The 19,673-nt window shown below is 46.6% G+C and overlaps 1 protein-coding gene across 5 annotated transcripts in view; it reads left to right on the top strand.

Annotated features, from left to right (window-relative positions):
• The first annotated feature begins 3,442 nt into the window (after positions 1 to 3,442).
• The window catches only part of kif6 (kinesin family member 6), an 848,078-nt gene continuing 831,847 nt past the window's right edge, over positions 3,443 to 19,673 (top strand). For 4 of the 5 annotated variants that reach the window (XM_072500179.1, XM_072500178.1, XM_072500180.1 and 1 more), the window contains exons 1-3: positions 3,443 to 3,628; positions 15,487 to 15,593; positions 17,103 to 17,177. In XM_072500179.1, coding sequence (XP_072356280.1) covers positions 3,569 to 3,628; positions 15,487 to 15,593; positions 17,103 to 17,177 — 242 coding nt within the window. In that variant the 5' untranslated portion in view covers positions 3,443 to 3,568. The remainder of the gene's footprint in view (positions 3,629 to 15,486; positions 15,594 to 17,102; positions 17,178 to 19,673) is intronic. The other variant, XM_072500176.1, reaches the window with a different exon arrangement.

Consider the following 19,673-nt stretch of genomic DNA (forward strand, 5'->3'; position numbering starts at 1 on the left):
TATCTCCGTTGCTTTTCGCTTTGGCAATTGATCCTCTGCACTTAGAGCCGGGTGGGGGGGGGTGTTTAATAGAGGTGGTGGGAGGGGGCGTGGAACATCAGGTCTCCCAAAATGCAGATGACCTTTTACTGTATTTTCCAAATCCAGTGGGGAGCTTCGATATGATCATGGGGATATTGGGGGAGTTTGGCTCATTCTCGGGGTATAAATTCAACATGGATCAGAGCGAGGTATTCGGGTGCGGAGGAAGGGGTTGAAGTTGCCATTTCGGCTGGTTGGGACAAGTTTCTAATACCTGGAGGTACGAGTGGCACACAGTTGGGCCCAGCAGCTCAAGCCGTTCGCTCGGGTCAATAGGATGATCTTGGAGTTCATATGAGTGGCTAAGTTACCCCAGATCAGGAGGGTGGTTTTGGAGAGAGACAGACAAAGTGAGAGGTTGGCACTGCCGAACGTGCTGAATTTTCACTGAGTGGCGAATGTTGAGAAGGTCAGGAAGTGGGTGATGGGGGAGAGGCAGTGGAGGGAGGAAGCCTCGTGTAGAGGAACAGGTTTAAGGGCGCTGTCAGCTGTCATTGGCATCTTTTTCTTGTCTGCCAGGTACTCCACAAGCCCAGTGGTGGTATCAGTGCTGAGGGTATGGAACCAATGTTGGCAACATATTAAGTTGGAGGGGATGCCACTGTGGGCGCCAACCTTTGGCAACCATATGTTTGTTCTGACAGGCCTAGATTCCACGCTGAGGGAGTGGGCGGCGATAGAGTGCTTTTGGGACTTGTGTGTGTGTGGGGGGGGGGGGGGGGGAGGGAGAGGGGGGGGGGGGGGGTAAGTTTGCAGAGTTGGGAGAGCTAGAGGTAGAGTTCCAACTACCGAGGGTGAGCGGGTTTCGATATCTGCAAGTCAGGCACTTCGTCAGGAAGGAGTCGGTTACGTTTCTGAATTTACCACCCCTGATGCTGCAAGAACAAAGAACAAAGAAAAGTACAGCACAGGAACAGGCCCTTCGGCCCTCCAACCATGTTCCGACCATGCTGCCCGTCTAAACTAAAATCTTCTACACTTCCGGGGTCCGTATTCCTCTATTCCCATCCTATTCATGCATTTGTCAACCTGACGTTTAAGGGGCATACCCTCTGTTGACTACCCTCTGTGTAGAAACTTGCCTCGTACATCTCCTCTAAACCTTGCCCCTCGCACCTTAAACCTATGCCCCCCAGTAATTGACCCCTCTACCCTGGGAAAAAGCCTCTGACTATCCACTCTGTCTATGCCCCTCATAATATTGTAGACCTCTATCAGGTCGCGCCTCAACCTCTGTCGTTCCAGTGAGAACAAACCGAGTTTATTCAACCTCTCCTCATTGCTAATGCCCTCCATACCAGGCAACATCCTGGTAAATCTCTTCTGCACCCTCTCTAAAGCCTCCACATCCTTCTGGTAGTGTGGCGACCAGAATTGAACACTATACTCCAAGTGTGGCCTAACTAAGGTTCTATACAGCTGCAACATGACTTGCCAATTCTGATACTCAATGCCCCGGCCAATGAAGGCAAGCATGCCATATGCCTTCTTGACGACCTTCTCCACCTGTATTGCCCCTTTTAGTGCCCTGTGGACCTGTACACCTAGATATCTCTGACTGTCAATACTCTTGAGGGTTCTACCATTCATTTTATATTCCCTACCTGCATTAGACCTTCCAAAATGCATTCCCTCACATTTGTCCGGGTTAAACAAGATAAAACTTTGTCCGAAGACGAGATTGGGGAGGGAAGGATCTGGTACACAAATGGAGAGAGGGAGGTCTTTGGTGGAGGAAATAAAAAGGAAATGGGGAGAGGAGCTGGGGGGCACTGTAAAGGCCGGGCTATGAAATGAGGCCCTGCGGAGGGTGAGCGTGACTGAGTATCATCCAGTTCAAGGTGGTGGGCAGGGTGCACATAACGGTGTCAAGGAGAAGTTGGTTCTTTCCAGCGGTAGAGGATAGATGCGGGCGGTGTGCAAGGGGACCGGCGAATCATGTCCACATATTTTTGGCATGCCCAAAGTTGGAGGAGTTTTGGGAGGCCTTTGCGGGATCTACGTCAAAGGTACTGCGGGTGAAGGTGGCTCTGAATACCTGGGTGGCAATATTTGGAGTTACAGAAGATCCGGGAGTGGAGGTTGGGAGGGAGGCCGATGTGTTGGCCTTTGCTCCCTGATCGCCCGGAGGTGGATATTGTTAGGGTGGCAGGACACGGAGCAACCTAAAGAGACAGTGCGGCTGAGTGACTTGGCGGAGTTTCCTCAAGCCAAGTTCTGGAAACGATAAAAGTTTGCGATCAGAGGCGGAGATGAGGGGTCCTTCTCGAGGTAGCGGTTGTTCATCGACTTCTTTAAAGAAACATCAACGGGGGGGTGGGTGGGGGTGTTGTAGGAGGAGGGGGGTCCTCTGGGACAGAGGGGATCGGGCGTCAGAATAATTTGTGAAAGTTGTTTTCTGATGTTATGTCTCTTTTTTTCTGTACTTAATTGAAGATGCCTCGAATAAAAATATTTTTTAAACATGCTAACATCCTAGCTTTTGTATTGTCTGCCTTTATTTATAAATAGAACAAGGCCAGCAGAGCGGGACCAATCCCCGCACCAGCTGAGGTTATTCATGAAGGCTTCTTAACTTTGCCCCTCGCCTGAGGTGTGGTGACCCTCAGGTTAAACCATGACTAGTCAGCTCTCCCTCTCAAAAAGGGAAGTAGTCGGTGGTTATCTGGCACCACGGCGACTTTACTTTTGTTTTCTGTCACTCAGCCAACATTGTATCCATGCAGCAATTTCCCTATTAGTCAGCTTTGACAGTGGGTACAATTTGACACTGAGCTACGATGCATTGTATGGATTGTATGGGTGCATTGTCACTGCGTGATGTTGCATTGTATGAACTGTATGGGTGCAGTGTCACTGCACCATGTTGCATTGTATGAACTGTATGGGTGCAGTGTCACTGAGCCATGTTGCATTGTATGAACTGTATGGGTGCAGTGTCACTGAGCCATGTTGCATGGTATGAACTACATGGGCGCAGTGTCACTGAGCCATGTGCATTGTATGAATTTTGTAGGTACAGTTTGTCACTGTTTAAAAACAATTAATCCATTCTTAAAGTTACAAAGTCAATGCACAGCGCGGACAGGGAACAAGACCTGAACCCATCTCCTTGCCTGCTCCAAAAGACAATTCAAATTGAATGTAATTCATGGTCTCCACAAGAGATAAGATCCAAGAGGACCAAAAAAGGCATTGCACCACATCTTGATCTTTGCCAGAGGGGACTGATTAATACTATGTTGCCGCTCAGGAGCCTCGCGTGCAGCCCGGCGCGTGCCCCTTTCATCCCCACCAGCTGGTGGAGGCCCCGCCCATTCCAGGCCTGCCAACCAATCAGCAGCGGCAATGCTCGAACGTGCGCCTTCCAGCGCCGCCGAGGCAGCCAGTTGCCGTGGCCGATGCTGCTGCCGGGGCGGCAGTTCTGGGTAGTTTACCTGCGGCGGTTGTTAGGGAGCTGGGCCGGGCCAGCACTCGCTCCCTGGCCATGGTCAAACAGACAATTCAGATCTACGCGCGGCTGCGGCCCACCAAGAAGCCGATTGCGGTGAGTACTGCGGGAGTGGGAGACCCGGCACTGCCACCCCCCGGGCACTGCCACCCCCCGGGCACTGCCACCCCCCCGGCCCTGCCAACACCCCCCCCCGGCCCTGCCACCCCCCGGGCACTGCCACCCCCGGGCACTGCCACCCCCCGGGCACTGCCACCCCCGGGCACTGCCACCCCCCGGCCCTGCCACCCCCCGGGCACTGCCACCCCCCGGGCACTGCCACCCCCCCGGCCCTGCCACCCCCCGGCTCTGCCACCCCCCCGGCTCTGCCACCCCCCCCCCGGCTCTGCCACCCCCCCCCCGGCTCTGCCACCCCCCCCCCCCCCCCCCCCCCGGCTCTGCTCCCCGCCCCTCCCACCGTCCTCCAACACCCCTCTCACTACATCAGGGATACTGAGTGGACGTACATCACTCCCCCTCCTCTCGCCCCTGCTCGCCTCCTGGACCAACCAGTGGAGCCTTTGAGTGCAGCCCGGGCACCTTGTCTTGGGAGTGGGCGTTGCTGTTGAGCTGACTACCTTGCCAGCAAATTTGAAGGATTTTGCAAAGGCAGGACAGATGATACGACTGCAGTGCTTAGAAGTGCCTGCCTTAGTCGAGAGGTGGTTCTTAAGTTATTAAAGTGATCGATATATTTTACTATCTTGCCCACTTGGGGGTGTGGAATTTGCACGTTCTCCCTTGTCTGCGTGGGTTTCCTCCGGGTGCTCTGGTTTCCTCCCACAGACAAAAGTTGTGCAGGTTAGGTGTATTGGCCATGCTAAATTGTCCCTGAGTGTGTCTAGGGATGTACAGGTTAGGTGGGGGAATGGGCCCCCGAGGTGGGGTGCTCTTTCAGAGGGTTGGTGCAGACCTGATGGGCCGAATGGCCTTCTGCACTTAGAGATTCTGAGATTCTGTGTCTGAAGCATATAGGAGGGCAGGTTTCGCCGCTGCCCAGTAATTGATTTTGGATTTTGGATCCTGGTCCTCAAATACTCCTTTCCTCAGTTGCTCTTTGGGGCGGTCCTTAACTTGGATCCAGTAATTCGACAGGCTTCGATCACTGTCTTTGATTTTGGCCAATAAAGGGGCGGGTGCCTTGATGGCTGGGCATGTCCTTGGCGGTCATTGACCTTGGCTATTTGGGCTCCCTGAGTAAAGGGAGTGGCGCCGATTAGTCTGAATCGGTTACCTGAGTACAGTTCTTTTGTTCTGGGGAAATTGGCCATTAGAATGCAAACGAGGGGGGGGGGTTCGGTTTCGATTGCGTCTAGCTATCTGGATTGCAAATACACACACAAGCTCTGAGTCGGAGTCCTGGGTTGGCCATAATTCCCGTGGTCCTTTGCAGGTGGCCATCTGAGACGGCTACACCGGGTTGCCATTCGATCAATCCGAGCATAGTTAAAAGTGCTTTTAAGCTCTTTCAACAATTGAGTGTCTGGGTCCCGCCCATAGTGGTCCGGATCCAGAGTGTGACGTCTCACGAGATCTGGTTAGATCTCATGAGGCATAAAAGGCGGCACGGTAGCTCAGTGGTTAGCACTGTTGCTACATCGCTCCAGGGTCCCAGGTTCAATTCCCGATTTGCGCCACTGTCTGTGCGGCCTCTGCATGTTCTCCCCGTGTCTGCGTGGGTTTCCTCCGGGTGCTCCGGTTTCCTCCCACAGTCCAAAGATGTGCAGGTTAGGTGGATTGGTCATGCTAAATTGCCCTTGGTGTCCAAAAGGGTTGCGTGGGGTTGCTGGGTTGTGGTCATGGAGTGGAGGTGTGGCCTTGGTGAGGTGCTCCTTCCAAGGCCTGGTGCAGACTCGATGGGCGGAATGGCCTCCTTCTGCACTGTAAATTCTGATTCTATGACCGTCGGGAATCCTGGGAGAGACCTCTCATTGGATTTACCGCCCGCATCCTATCCCAAATCCGGCGGTATGCAGCCGATAGATTCTGCCCATCCTCTTTTTAAATTGCATCACCACATTGTGAGAGTTTGTGAGATTCTAATCAAATATTAAATACGTGACAAGGGGCTTATTTCTTTCAGCATTCTTGTGTGAATGGGTTATATGGACAGCAGCACAATCGTTTTTTGGGTGACCCTTGAACGTAGCCAGAATTATATCTGTCTCCATTCTTGCACTCTTTAATTTTAGTATCAACTCCAAACATATTGTTAATGCAGGTGGGTGGGGGAATCCTAAGGAGGGGGTAGGTGGAGGCTTGGGGAGTCCCATTGGGGGGAGTAGTCGGGTGTTGGGGGAGTCCCATGGAGCTCTGAGGGGGAGGAGTCCTGTAGGGGGTGGAGCGGGTGGTTGTCCTGATCTGTGGACCAGTTGCCCAAAAGTATTATGACTGGTCCCCAGATGAGGTTCCCCCAATTTGTTATGGTTCCGGAAATAATAAAAATGTATCCAGCAGATTAGAAATGGGAAGTGAGTCCAAAAGTAAAAGTTTAAAAAGATTTACAAATCAGTCTTTGGTTTCTTCGTGAAGAACAGATGGTAAAATGTTGCGGTTGTTAAGTTGGGTGATTCAGGTAGCGCTGGCTCTTGGCAGTTGATCGGTTGGTTTGGAGATTCATGGTTTTGCAGGTTAGCTGAGAGGAGTTGTCCTGCTTCTTTTTCTTTTGTGGCTTTGATGACTTGCGACTTGCTATCACCAATCAGAGAGGGGGTGGGACTTTTTACCGACATGAGCAGAGGTGTCACGATGCTCTTCAGCTGTGACCCTCTAGGATAGTAGAGCTAGAACATCAGACCAGCACACAGAGATCAGCGTTGCAGTTGGTTTTTAACCCCTTGTTCTTGTGTATTGCTGAAAGGGGAGAACCACAAACCTGCCTGGGATATAATTCACAGGAGATGATCTCTGCTGAGATGGTAATCAGCTGACAAACAGTTCAGTTTTTGCATTGCATCTCTTTCTTTGAAATGTCTCTGTCTGAAAAAGGGTGCAACATTCTGTTATCTCTTGGAACTGAGTATAAGCCACATGAATTCCATCAAGTGGTTATTTTGAAGATTTGGCAAGTGTTTGCTTTTATGTCCTTTTTAAAATACATCTTATATTTAAAAATTCAATATGTCCATATGTAATTCATTGTCATGACAGAAGTTAGAAGAGATTTTAAGTCTCTTTTTTTTCTGGGTAACTATTGCGTAACCCAGTCGGAACCATCGGAGTTTGAGATTTGAGTCACTATTTTCTGGATAGTTCCCAGTGCAGGGCAATTACCCAGAGGGAGCTTGCATTCTGGTCAATTACCATGCAAACCTTGCATGTGAAGTTCCAGCTGGGTTACCCAAGACATCTTTGGAGTACCCTGCCAATATGATGCCCTGGAGCTCTGAAGTTATGGCTTATTTTTCCGTCTTGCAATCTTTTCACAGTAACTTCATTGCAGCCTACTTGTGGCAAAAACGATTATTATTATTATTTAAAACCCTTAACTTGGGAGTCAACCCTTATCTGCTCCGGGGAATTTTATTTGTTATTTATTTGTTATTTACAGCACAGAAGGAGGCCACTTGGCCCATTGTGTTGGCATCAGCTCTCAAAAGAGCAACTGAGCTAGTCCCATTCCGCAGCCCTATCTCTGTAGCCCTCTAAATTCCTCATTCCTGGTATCATTCTAGTAAATCTCCTCTGCACTCTGCTTTAATATCCTTCCTTAAATAAGGTGCCCAGAACAGAACATAATACACCAAATGTGGTCGGACCAATGATTAGTAGAGGTGTAACATCACTTCCTTGCTTTTATACTCTATTTTAAACCGAAGGATGCTATAAGCCTTCTTAACAACTGTTTCAACTTGCCTGGCCATCTTCGGAGAATTATGCACTGAACCACAAGGTTCCTCTGCTCCTGTACTCCCCTCAAAGTTGTACCATTGAGCCTATGTACCATTGAGCCTATGTTGTCTCCCCATGTTTCTTTTACCAAAATGCATTACCTCACATTTTGCTGCATTGAAATTCATCTGCCAGGTGTCTGCTCATTTGGCCAACTTGTCAATGTCCCTCTGAAGTTGATCAGCGTCATCCTCACCGTTCACTATTCTCCCTAGCTTCGTATCATCTGCAAATTGAGAGTTTTGCCCTCAGAAAAAGCAAGGTCCCAACACTGAGCCCTGGAGAACACCACTTTCAACTCGTTTCCAGTCTGAGAAATGCCCATCTATGCCTACCCTCTGTTTTCTATCTCTCAGCCAACTTCTTATCCATGCTGCCAAGGACCCATCAATCCCAAACATTTTTAATTTGCTAACCAACCTGATTTGTGGTCCTGTATCAAATGCTTTTTGAAAGTCCAAATATACAACATCCGCAGCACTTCCATCATCTACTGCCTGTGTCACCTCATCAAAGAACCAGTCACATTTGTCAGACATGACCTGCCCTTGACAAAGCCATGTTGACTGTCTAGTATTAATTAATTTTTTTCTAAGGGTATATTTATCTCATCCCGTATTATGGCCTCCCATCAGTTTCCCCACTGTTCATGTCAAGATGATAGGTTTGTAGTTTCCTGGGTTATCCTATACCCGTTTCATCACACAACGTCACATTTGCAATCTGCTAGTCGCCCAGGACTAATCCTGTGTTCAGAGAGGTCTGGAAAATTTCTATCAACGGCTCCACAATATGCTCCCTTACCTCTCTCAGCAATCTAGGGTGCAATCCATCTGGGCCTGGCGACGTCTCTACCTGGAGTGCTGCCAGCCTTTTCTTTATCACTATACTGCTCACTTGCTCTTCACCTACATTTTCAACTGGGCCATTGTCACCATCTTCTAACTTGGTGAAGACAGAAGCAAAGTACTCATTTAGTACCTCCGCTTCAGTGAGCGGTTTACCATGCTTGTCCCTTATGGGCCCCACTCTATCCTTTCACTAATTTTTTACCATTAATACGCTTGGAAGAACATTTTGGCATTTGTTTTAGCACAGCCTGCAAACCTTTCCTCGTGCTTCCTCTAATAATAATAATCTTTATTGTCACAAGTAAGCTTACATTAACACTACAATGAAGTTACTGTGAAAAGCCCCATGTCGCTACATTCCGGCGCCTGTTTGGGTACACAGAGGGAGAATTCAGAATGTCCAAATGACCTAACAGCATGTCTTTCGGGACTTGTGGGAGGAAACCGGAGCACCGGAGGAAACCCACGCAGACACGGGGAGAATGTGAAGACTTCGCAGAGACAGTGACCCAAGCGGGAATCGAACCTGGGAACCTGAAACCGATGCAACTGTGCTAACCACTGTGCTACTGTCCTTATTCCAGCCTTAGCCTCTGCCAGCATTTTGAGATACTCTTCCTGATTTCTAATTCTATTATTATTCCAGCATGCATCATATGCCTCTTTCTTTTTTTTATTATTATTTTATTATCGATATTCTTAGTCATCCAAGGTGCACTAGCTTTGGATGCCCCATATTTATTTCTCAAGGATACGTACCTAGCTTACACCATTTTCATCTCTCCTTTGAATGTCTCCCAATTTTTCATCCACTGTTTTATACACCAAAATGCATTTTTAATCAACCTGCTCCAGTTTAACTTTTAGACCCCCTAAAACTTGCCTTGTTGCAGTCTGGGATCTTATTCTGTGACTGATTGATATCCTTCCACAACTTTGCATTATATTATGATCGCTACTTCCCAAAGGCTCCCCCACTCTGACGTTCTCCATCTGCCCTGCCTTACTTCCTTGGACCAGATCCAGCATAGCTTGCTCTCTGGTAGGACTGGAAATGTACTGTTCCAGAAAGTTCACCTGCACACACTGCAGGAATTTCTCCCCTTCCATGCCCCACACACGACCCATTTCCCAGTTTACCACACGTTAATTGAAATATCTCAACTCTACTTGCCCTGCAGGTTTCCATAATCTGCCTCCAAATGCTCTCTTCCACTTGTTCCCCACTATTTGTAGGTCTATAGTAAATATCAAAGTAGGTCACCGTTCCCTTCCTGTTTCTCACTCCAACCATATAGATTCTAATTCAGGAACTGCATCTCATTCAAGAGCTGTGGTACTATCTTTGACGGGGACTGCTACACCACCTCCCTCACCCAGATCCTACTAAAAACCTTATAACCCGGGATGTTAAATATCCAGTCTTGTTCTGACTTGAGCCATGTTTCTGTCAATGCTACTATGTCATATTTCCCGAGTGCAATTTCTGCTTCCAGTTCCCCAATTGTGTTCACCTTTCTCCGTGCATTTACATACATACAATTTAACCCTGTCCCTATATCTTTCTTGCCATTTCGGAGGCAACCATTTATTTGTTCACTGGTCAACATTCAAGCCTTCTCTCACATCCTTTTTTCTATTCTCCATCTCTCTTTTGCCCTCACTGGCACTTCTAAAACTAGGCCCATTAGTCAACCCACCCCCCTGTCTTCCAAGTTTAAATCCACCCCACTACACTATTTACTCTCTCCGAGGAGATTGGTTCCATTTTGGCTCAGATGAAACCCATCTCTTCTAAACAGTTTTCTCCTTTCCCAAAACTAATCCCAATGACCCAAAATTCTAAAACCCTCCCTTCAACACCATCCTTCAAGCCATGCATTTACCTCCTTGATCTGCTTTTGTTAAATCGTGAAGTTTATGGCACAGGTAATTTTTCTGAGATTACTACCCTGATGGTCCTACGTTTCAACCTACTCCCTAACTCCTAAAACTAGTCCTGCGAGACCTTGAAACTGACCCTCCCTATATTGTTGGTTCCCACATGAACGACACCCTCCGGTTGCTCACCCTCCCTTTCCAGAGGTTTATCCAGTGTTGTCCAAGGATTAAGGTACTAAATTGGGAGGAAGGATAACTACAACCAGATTAGGCAGGATTTGGAGGCTGTTGTTTAGGAGAGGCTGTTTGAGGGTAAATCTACATTTGGCATGTGGGAGTCTTTTAAGGAGCAGTTGATGGGAGTGCAGTACAGGCATGTGCTGGTAAAAAGGAAAGGCAGGATTCGGGAACCATGGATGACCAGGGAAATTGAGAATATTGTCAAAAAGAAAAAAGATATGTGAGGTACAGACAACTAGAAATAGATAAAACACTTGAGGAATACGAGGAAAGTAGAAAAGAGCTCAAGCAGGGAGTTCGGAGGGCAAAAATGGGTCACAAAATGTCCTTGGCAGATAGGATTAAGGAGAATCCCAAGGCATTTTATACGTCTATTAGGAACTAGAGGAAGAGTTGGCCCACTTGAGGACAAAGGGGAAGAAGCTGTTTTTGAGTCTGTTCGTGCGTGTTCTCAGACTTCTGTATCTCCTGCCCGATGGAAGAAGTTGGAAGAGTGTTGGATGAGTGAGTAAGCCAGGTGGGAGGGGTCTTTGATTATGGATCAAAGAGAATTGGAGGATAGCCAGTGTTATACCGTTATTTAAGAAGGGTTACAAGGATAATCCCGGTTATTATAGGCCAGTGATCTTGACGTCAGTGATAGTGAAATTGTTGGAAAAGATTCTCAGAGATAGGATCTATGCACATTTGGAAGTGAATCGTCTTATTAGTGACAGACAGCATGGTTTTGTACGAGGGATGTCATGTCTCACTAATTTGATTGAATTTTTTGAGGAGGTGTCAAAAATGATTGACAAAGGAAAGGCTGCGGATGTTGGCTACATGGACTTTAGTAAAGCATTTGATAAGGTCCCTCATGGCAGGCTGGTGCAAAAGATTAGATTACATGTGGTCAGGTGTGAAGTAGCTGGATGGATCCAGAACTGGCTTGGCCATAGAAGACAGAGGGTAGCAGTGGAAGGGTGTTTTTCCGAATGGAGGTCAGTAACTAGTGGTGTTCCGCAGGGATCAGTCCTGGGACCTCTGCTCTTTGTAATATATATAAATGACTTGGAAGAAAACATAGCGGGTCTGATTAGCAAGTTTGTGGATGATACTAAGATTGCAGGACTGGCGGATTGTTATGAAGATTGTCAGAGAATACAGCAGGATATAGATAGGCTGCAAAATTGGGCAGAGAAATGACAGATGAAATTTAATCCAGACAAATGCGAGATGATGCATTTTGGGAGATCTAATTCAGGTGGGAGCTATAAAATAAATGGCAGAACCATCAGGAGCATAGAGACACAGAGATCTGGACGTGCAGGTCCACAGACTCTTAATAGTGGCAGCACAGGTGGAAATAGTGGTAAAGAAAGCATATGGCATGCTTGCCTTCACAGGACGAGGTATCGAGTATAAAAGCTCGAAAATTATGTTACAATTATATAGAACGTTGGTTAGGATGCATTTGGAATACTCTGTCCAATTCTGGTCACCGCACTACCAGAAGGACGTGGAGACTTTGGAGAGGGTACAGAAAAAGTTTACCAGGATGTTGCCTGGTATGGAGGGTATTAGCTATGAGGAGAGATTGAATAAACTGGGATTGTTGTCCCGAGGGAGACGGAGGCTGAGGGGCGACCTGATAGAGGTTAATAAAATTATTAGGGGTATAGATAGGGTGAACAGTTGGAGGCTTTTTCCTAAGACGGAAATGATAATTCCAAGAGGGCACACGTTCAATGTGAGGGGGGAAAGGTTCAGTGGAGATGTGCGGGCACGTTTTTTTTTTGTTGCACAGAGGGTGGTGGTGGCCTGGAATACCAAGTGAGGTGGTTGAGGCAGATAAATTAGCGACCTTTTGAGACTTATCTGGATAGGCACATGAACAGACGGGATATAGAAGGATACAGGCGGTTGGTCTAAATTGGACACATGATAGGCGCAGGCTTGGAGGGCTGAAGGGCCTTTTCCTGAGCTGTATTTTGATCTTTGATCCGTTGTGTCCCGCACCCGTATACCTGTGAGGCAACAGACCATACGGGACTCACGATCCTGGCTGCAAACTAGACTATCCCTCGAACTGTTGAGTCACCCACTGCTATCGCCTTTCTAATCTGCCTATCAGCCTCTCCCCCTCTTTTCTCAAAGTAACCTCAGGCACCATGGTACTATGGTTTTCCCTCGAGACATCTATGCCTGATTCAGTCGTGTTGCAAACTTTATAGGCATCTAAAATTTCATGCTAATTGTTTAATGGTTCTCTGATTCTTAAAATAGCTGAAAAAGACTTTATTACAACAGTACTCCACTCCAGTATCCAAATAGTTCTTTCGATATTGTATTCATTGACTTTAACCGAGATTGATACTATTCTCCGTGTAAATCTTGATTTTTTTTTTGAACAAGATCAGTGAGCTTGCTCAGCTTGATTTTACCATGTCACCTTCTGACTGGAGATATAAAGAGCTTTATTTTCCATGTGTAGGGCTTGTTGCTGATGTTTGCCCCATTGGAAAGCTGCCTAATTGATTTGGGGGCATGGGGGGCATGGTTCATTTCCTTCAAAATCTAGCTCTCTTAACGCTTTGGCTATGATCAAGTTTAAATGTCTGTATCCAACTGCTTCACTGAAAATTCTGAGGGTACAGCACGGGAACAAGCGCCGTGCAGGGTCAGCCTAGCTCCAGTCGCCTTTTGCATCGGTTTTTATTTGATCCACTTGATTGCTGTGCTATTTTACCCTCCATTCCCCCCTCTCTATTTCGTTCATCTTTTTTCTCCCTCATTGTTCCTGTCCCCTTTCCCTCAGCACTTGGGTGCCCTCTCCATTCTTCACACCCCATACCCATCCTACTCCATTCTACTGTCCTCTCCACCTCTTGAGGATTGAATGTTTGCACAAAACACAGGATTTGAATGTTTCATTGTCGATGAATTGCTCTTGTTTAGTCAATGCAGTTGCCAGTTAACATTCAGCAGGATCTCAACACATTGGATAATTTTGGACCTAACCACAAAACAGGTGGAATGTTGCATTTACCTTTGGTTTTAAGTTTTGCGGCAGAAGTGCTCAGGGAAGTGAATCTTTATTTTGTGCGTTTGCTAAAAAGAGGAGGGCGGGACATATCAGCGGTCAAAAAGAAGTGGATTTCTCATTGCCTGGACCAGAACAATTTGTGAATCCAAGCTGAAGAGGAACTGGGCTATGTTTATGTATAACACATTCGAGGCCGATTTGTAAAACTGATGGAGTACTGTGTTGGCATATGAATTTCGAATGAGATGGTAAACTGAGGTTCCCCTGTTTGAATATAGAAACATAGGAATTAGGAGCAGAAGTTGGCCTTTCGAGCCTGCTCGCTATTCAATCAGATCATGGCTCATCTCCCCACCTCCCCACCTGTTCCCCATTTTTAAAATCAGAAATATACCTATCTCCTTCTTGAAACCATTTAATGACTCAAATTCCACTGCACTATGGGGCAGCGAGTTCCAAAAATTAACCATCCTCTCAGAGATGTAGTTCCTCCTCATCTCAGTTTTAAATCTACCCTTTCAACCTTTATCCATGACATCTTGTTCTAGATTGCCTCACAAGAGGAACATTTGGTCTACATTTACTTTATCAATCCCTTTTTAGTATTTTATGTACCTCGATCAGACCCCCTCTGATCCTTTTAAACTCCAGCGTGTATAAGCCCAAACTGCTCAATCTCTCTGAAGCAGAATGGGAGATTTACCCTGTTGTTGATAACATTTATACATCAACCCAAACCACCAAATGCGGATAAGAATTTTAAAAATTATGCAAATTGTGGCCTTGAGTCCACACTCCACCTACCCCTGATGACCTTCGACTCTCTTTGTTAGTCAAGAATCTACCTAAAGAGAAAATGCTGGAAAATCTCAGCAGATCTGGCAGCATCTGTCGGGAGAGAAAAGTGCTAATGTTTCGAGTCCAGATGACCCTTTGTCAAAGCTCAGTTCATCATGTTGAGCCCGGAATTCATTGAGGTGGGGACATAAGGGTACAGAGCTGAGTCCTTTGCTGAGAACAGCACGCTTAGCCTCAGAGAGGGGAAGGTCGGACCGTATGGTGAACACGTGGCAAGGCTAGGGCTAGAAAAAATGGGGTACGAGGGTTTGGGACTGGTGAAGGGCCCAGGATGGGCAGTGGTGGTGTTAAGTTGTTGAAGCTTGCGTTCCTTAACATCTGCAAGAAACAGGAAACATTTCTTGTTAAGGCGTTGAATGATGCAAAGGATAAAATGAAACTGGGGATAGCTTTGAGGGAGAGAAAGATGGTGTTGCTGGAGAGAGATGTGTGTCTTCATGTGGCGCCGCATGGCACTGAGTGTGGCTTTCAGGATGCGGTGAGAGCAGCAGTTGGAAGAATGTTGTATATCCTGGACCTGTAATCCTGGAGGTTACATGCAGGGTGGAATTTAAGTTGAAATCCCCGTGGGGTAAGTCGGAGATGAAGACAGTCACTGAGGAAGGAAATATGGCTGTGGAAGCGAGTTTTGGTAAATACCTTGTTCAACATTGAGAGGAATGGAAAGCAGTGAAGGTGGATAGCGGGGGATGGACATACAAAATTCCTGCCGGAGAGAAGAGCAATACTTCTTCATGGTAGGCATTCCTGGTAGACAAGTGGCAGTGAGTTAAATACTGGATAAAAGCAAATTACTGCGGATGCTGGAATCTGAAACCAAAAGAGAAATGCTGGAAAATCTAGGCAGCATCTGTAGGGAGAGAAAAGAGCTAATGCTTCGAGTCCAGATGACCCGTTGTCAAAGCATGAAGAATCTACCTACCTCTGCCTTAAAAATATTCAATGACCCTGCTTCCACCACTCTCTGGGGAAGAGAGCCCCAAAGACTCACAACCCTCTTGAGAGAGAATATTTCTTCTCATCTCTGTCTGAAATGGGAGACACCTTGTTTTTAAACTGTGTGCTTTGCTTTAGGATGTTAAAAGGACATGGAAAGCATAATGAAAATGTGTGTTTTGGTGCTGACAAATTTGCTGGAACTGATATTTTTCAGTGTCTGTTTTTTGTAGCTTTACTCGTTAGCTGAAGATGGTGGAGGTCCAGTCCTGGAGTTTGTCGTGCCACATGATGCAGCTGATGGATTTATAAATAACAAACGAGAAAGCTATAAATTTAAGTAAGTACCATATATTATTTATCTTTCCTGTATCATACCATTAAGTGGCAATCATCCTCATAAACTGGAAATCAAGGCTTTTATTGACTGAGATGAGGAAAAAGCTTTAGCCTTTTTTATATTTATATTTGTAATTACTTTAACCACAGGGATTTTTTAAAATGTTGGTGGATTAACTGTCTATTTTTGCTGTCTCTCTTAAATTGATTCTCGCTGCTGTGTGTCGCAGAGTGTAGCATTTTGTATTGTAATTTATCAGTAAATATCCCCGTATATTGTTTGGCGTGATGTCTCCAGGCTGGATTTCTTGGTTATCATGCCAACAAAAAGTAGATCTTTGTAAGTTGAGGGTTTTGCAGCAATGTCAGATTGTGTGTTTGCCTCTGCATTACTGCACGATCTTTGATGCACTGAGAGGCAGAATGCAGGACAGATATATTTTTGGCAGTAGCACTTAGCTCGTGACTGAGAAGGTTGTTTGCCTAACTTTCATCGCGCGGTATGCACAGCACCTCAACTCATGGCATGTTAAAGATGTGATTCCGATGCCGCGGCAGATCTGGCGGAGCACTCCAGTTTGCTCCCCAGAGCATCTCGTGGATCATTGTGGTTTGCTGAGCGCTGCACAGCCTGGCACTTTAAAGGGGGGAAGAACTTGCTAGATGCCAACATGGAGGAGCTGCATATCTTCTTCTCCCCCCCCCCCCCAAGAGGAGGACATTGAAAGAGATGATGCCGAGGAAGGTTAGGCTGCAGAGGAAGATACCATTGCACAGGCCAGATAAGGCAGTTGTGAAAACAGAAACAAGGAGGAATTTCCTCTTGAGGTAACGAATTCTGCCCACTATGCTCTCACATAGCCACCAATGCCTATACGAATGAATTGCAGCTCCTGGCACATTGCAGGGCCTATTTACTGGACCGAGGTCTCCATGGATGGCTGCCATCTTACCTGTGTTGACCTTGGTGAGTTGGCATGACAGTGTTATTAATTGAGACTGAATGCGGGCAGAGTCCCCCATCTTGTGATGATATCTGTGGAATGACTCAATGGGCCGAATGGCCTAATTCTGCTCCTATACGTTATGAACTTATGTACTTATGAATGCCTGATGGGCTGGTGAGTATGTGAGTTGACAATGATGAAGCCTGAAGAAACTGATGAGATCATTCATTGTCTTTCTGCACTGGATGGATGACCTCCGCTCTGCAGTGTTGGCACTGACTGCTTCTGCCATAGCCTTCCAAGCTGGAGTGATGATGATGGACAGAGTGTGGGTAGAGGACTTCACAGTGGGCCGACTGTGACGACTAGGGGCTTTTCACAGTAACTTCATTGAAGCCTACTTGTGACAATAAGTGATTTTCATTCATTTCATTTTCATGTAGAAAGGTTGGGATTTGATTTGCTAATCATAATTTACAAAAAAAACAGACGAGGATAATTGTTTTTACGAATATATTCTTTCAAGGATCATATAATTTAGGTTAAAACAATTTATTTTACAGATTCCAGAAAATCTTTGATCAAGGTGGAAAACAAGAGGACGTTTTTGAAAGTATTGCCAAGCCCGTGGCTGAAAAGTGAGTATTTTGATTTGGGTTTTTCAATCTGGGATTGAGAGTTTGGGTTGAATTCTGTTGTGTTGGGAGTTGTGCCAATGGGCTGGATTACTTTTGAGCGTCCCCACCTCGTCCAGGACCCCAGTCGCTTTTTTTTAGAATCAAGCAACTAATTAGTTGTCGTTGAGGCTGCCACCCCTTTAAAGGAGGGTAATCAGCTCTGTGGTCTTTGCCAGAGCCACTGGAATCAGTAGCCACCCACTCCTGGAACTGTAATTGAAAGGAGAGGACACTGTGAAAGTATGTTGCCTTTCTGACCGGGTAAGTGGAGTTTGGAGGCAGTGGGGTCTGCCTGATTGGCCCCTGCAAGGCGATGGTGGGTTGGGCGAGGGTGGGTTGAAGTTGCCTTCGCACACCTCCATTGGTCACAATATCCGAATAGGGAGGCCCCCCTCCCCCACCTCACTCGAGTGATCCGTGGCCTACCCACGTGGTGGGTGTCATTGCTGATGACATGCGATGAGAAGAATCCCTTAATTACTCAAGTCACTCAGGTGGCCTCCAGTGGAATGCCTATCCTCCACCTTCTCTGCCGCTGGTAAAATTGCACGACAGTGGGAAGACCATGCCATTTATCAACCTGCTTCTCCCAGCCATCCCTAGAGGGCTAGTAAAACCTAGCCTTTTGAAGCCACCACAAATCTGAAATTCCAATTGGAAAATGAAAACGTTTTGAGTGAGTTTCACAATTGTGCAAAAATAAGTTTGGATAAAAATCCACTAAGCTTTCGTATTCCAAGGAGTCCTATAATCCAGTGCATTGTTTGCAATTCCATCTGAAAGGTGAGCTTATTGTACTGTCATAACATTTGAAATGTTGAAAAAATTACAGCCAATCAGTACCTAAGCCTGCAATTACACTGCCATTGGTGCATTTATTCAGCATTCCAGCACCATAAGAGGATTCATTGTGGAATCAGGCAGGGTTCAGATTCAGATTTGCACTTCAACTTTTTAATTTTAATAATCTTTCTTGTTCACAAGTAGGCTTACATTAACACTGCAATGAAGTGTTTTCCACTTGTAGGAAAAACTAGAACCAGAGGACACCATCTCAGTCTAAAGGAACGATCCTTTAAAACAGAGATGAGGAGGAATTTCTTCAGCCAGAGGGTGGTGAATCTGTGTAACTCTTTGCCACAGAAGGCTGTGGAAGCCAAATCACTGAGCGTCTTTAAGACAGAGATGGATAGGTTCTTGATTAATAAAGGGATCAGGGGTTATGGGGAGAGGGCAGGAGAATGGGGATGAGAAAAATATCAGCCATGATTGAATAGTGGAGCAGACTCGATGGACCAAGTGGCCTAATTCTGCTCCTATGTCTTAGGGTCTTATAGTTGCCCAGCGGAATGGCTTTAGGTACCTGCAAGTTTGGCTCTTTGTAAGGAGAGAGGTGCCATCCTTTCCTGGGCTGCCACCCCTGGGGTTGCAGGATTAGGTGCTGTTGGAGGGCAAAATAGGGGAGGGTAATGTGTTGGGCATTTATAAGGAGTTAATGGAGTGGGAGGGAGCCCTGGCGGTGGATATTAAGAGGAAATGGGAGGCGAGCTGGGACGGGAGGTTGTGGCTGAAACATCAGCGGAGGCCTTGCGGAGAGTGAATCCGTGTTCGTCATGAGGTTAATTCTGCTCCTCTGTTTTATGGTCTAAGTTACTGTGAAAATCCCCAGTCGCCACACTCCAGCATCTGTTCGGGTACACAGAGGGAGAATTCAGAATGCCCAATTCACCTAACAAGCACATCTTTTGGGACTTGTGTGAGGAAACCGGAGCACCCGGAGGAAACCCATGCAGACACTGGGAGAACGTGCAGACTCTGCTCAGACAGTGACCCAAGCCAGGATTCGAACCTGGGACCCTGGAGCTGTGAAGCAACAGTGCTAACCACTGTGCTACCATGCCGCCCTTGTTTAGCTTTGTTACAAGCTGAAACCGCTTCCTTCAGAGAAGAGTCGGTGAGCCTCACTTCACAGTCAGGTCAGAGCCTGCGTTCAGACTTGCACTGCAGCTTCTCCATGCAAAGCAAAATCCAATCTGCCGCAGCTTGCAGTCACTCCCTGGTTTCCTGTTCCCCTTTTTGCATTACAGTGATCCCACTGGATTTCAGCAAGAGTTAATCCATGAAGGCAGTAGTTATTCCCAGTGGTTAAAAGTGGGGCAATTCGCATCTCAGCATGGCTATGCAAACCTGTTGCACCCTGTTTCATCTCCCACTATCCCTCTGTTGCACTCCTCCGTTAAAATTGGGTCTATGGAAATAGGGTTCTCTTGAGATGTATAATTTAAAAAAAAATGTTTTTATTCAAGGCATTTTCATATATTCAAAAAGAATCAGAAGACCAACCAACAATTCAATAAACAACCAACAACCACTCCCCCCACCCCCTGCCGCTCCCCTGACCAATCCCTCCTCATTACAACCCCCCCCACAACCATGCTAACTCCTTAAAGAAATTAA

Source organism: Scyliorhinus torazame, chromosome 4 (assembly GCF_047496885.1).
Source record: "Scyliorhinus torazame isolate Kashiwa2021f chromosome 4, sScyTor2.1, whole genome shotgun sequence".
Taxonomy (NCBI): domain Eukaryota; kingdom Metazoa; phylum Chordata; class Chondrichthyes; order Carcharhiniformes; family Scyliorhinidae; genus Scyliorhinus; species Scyliorhinus torazame.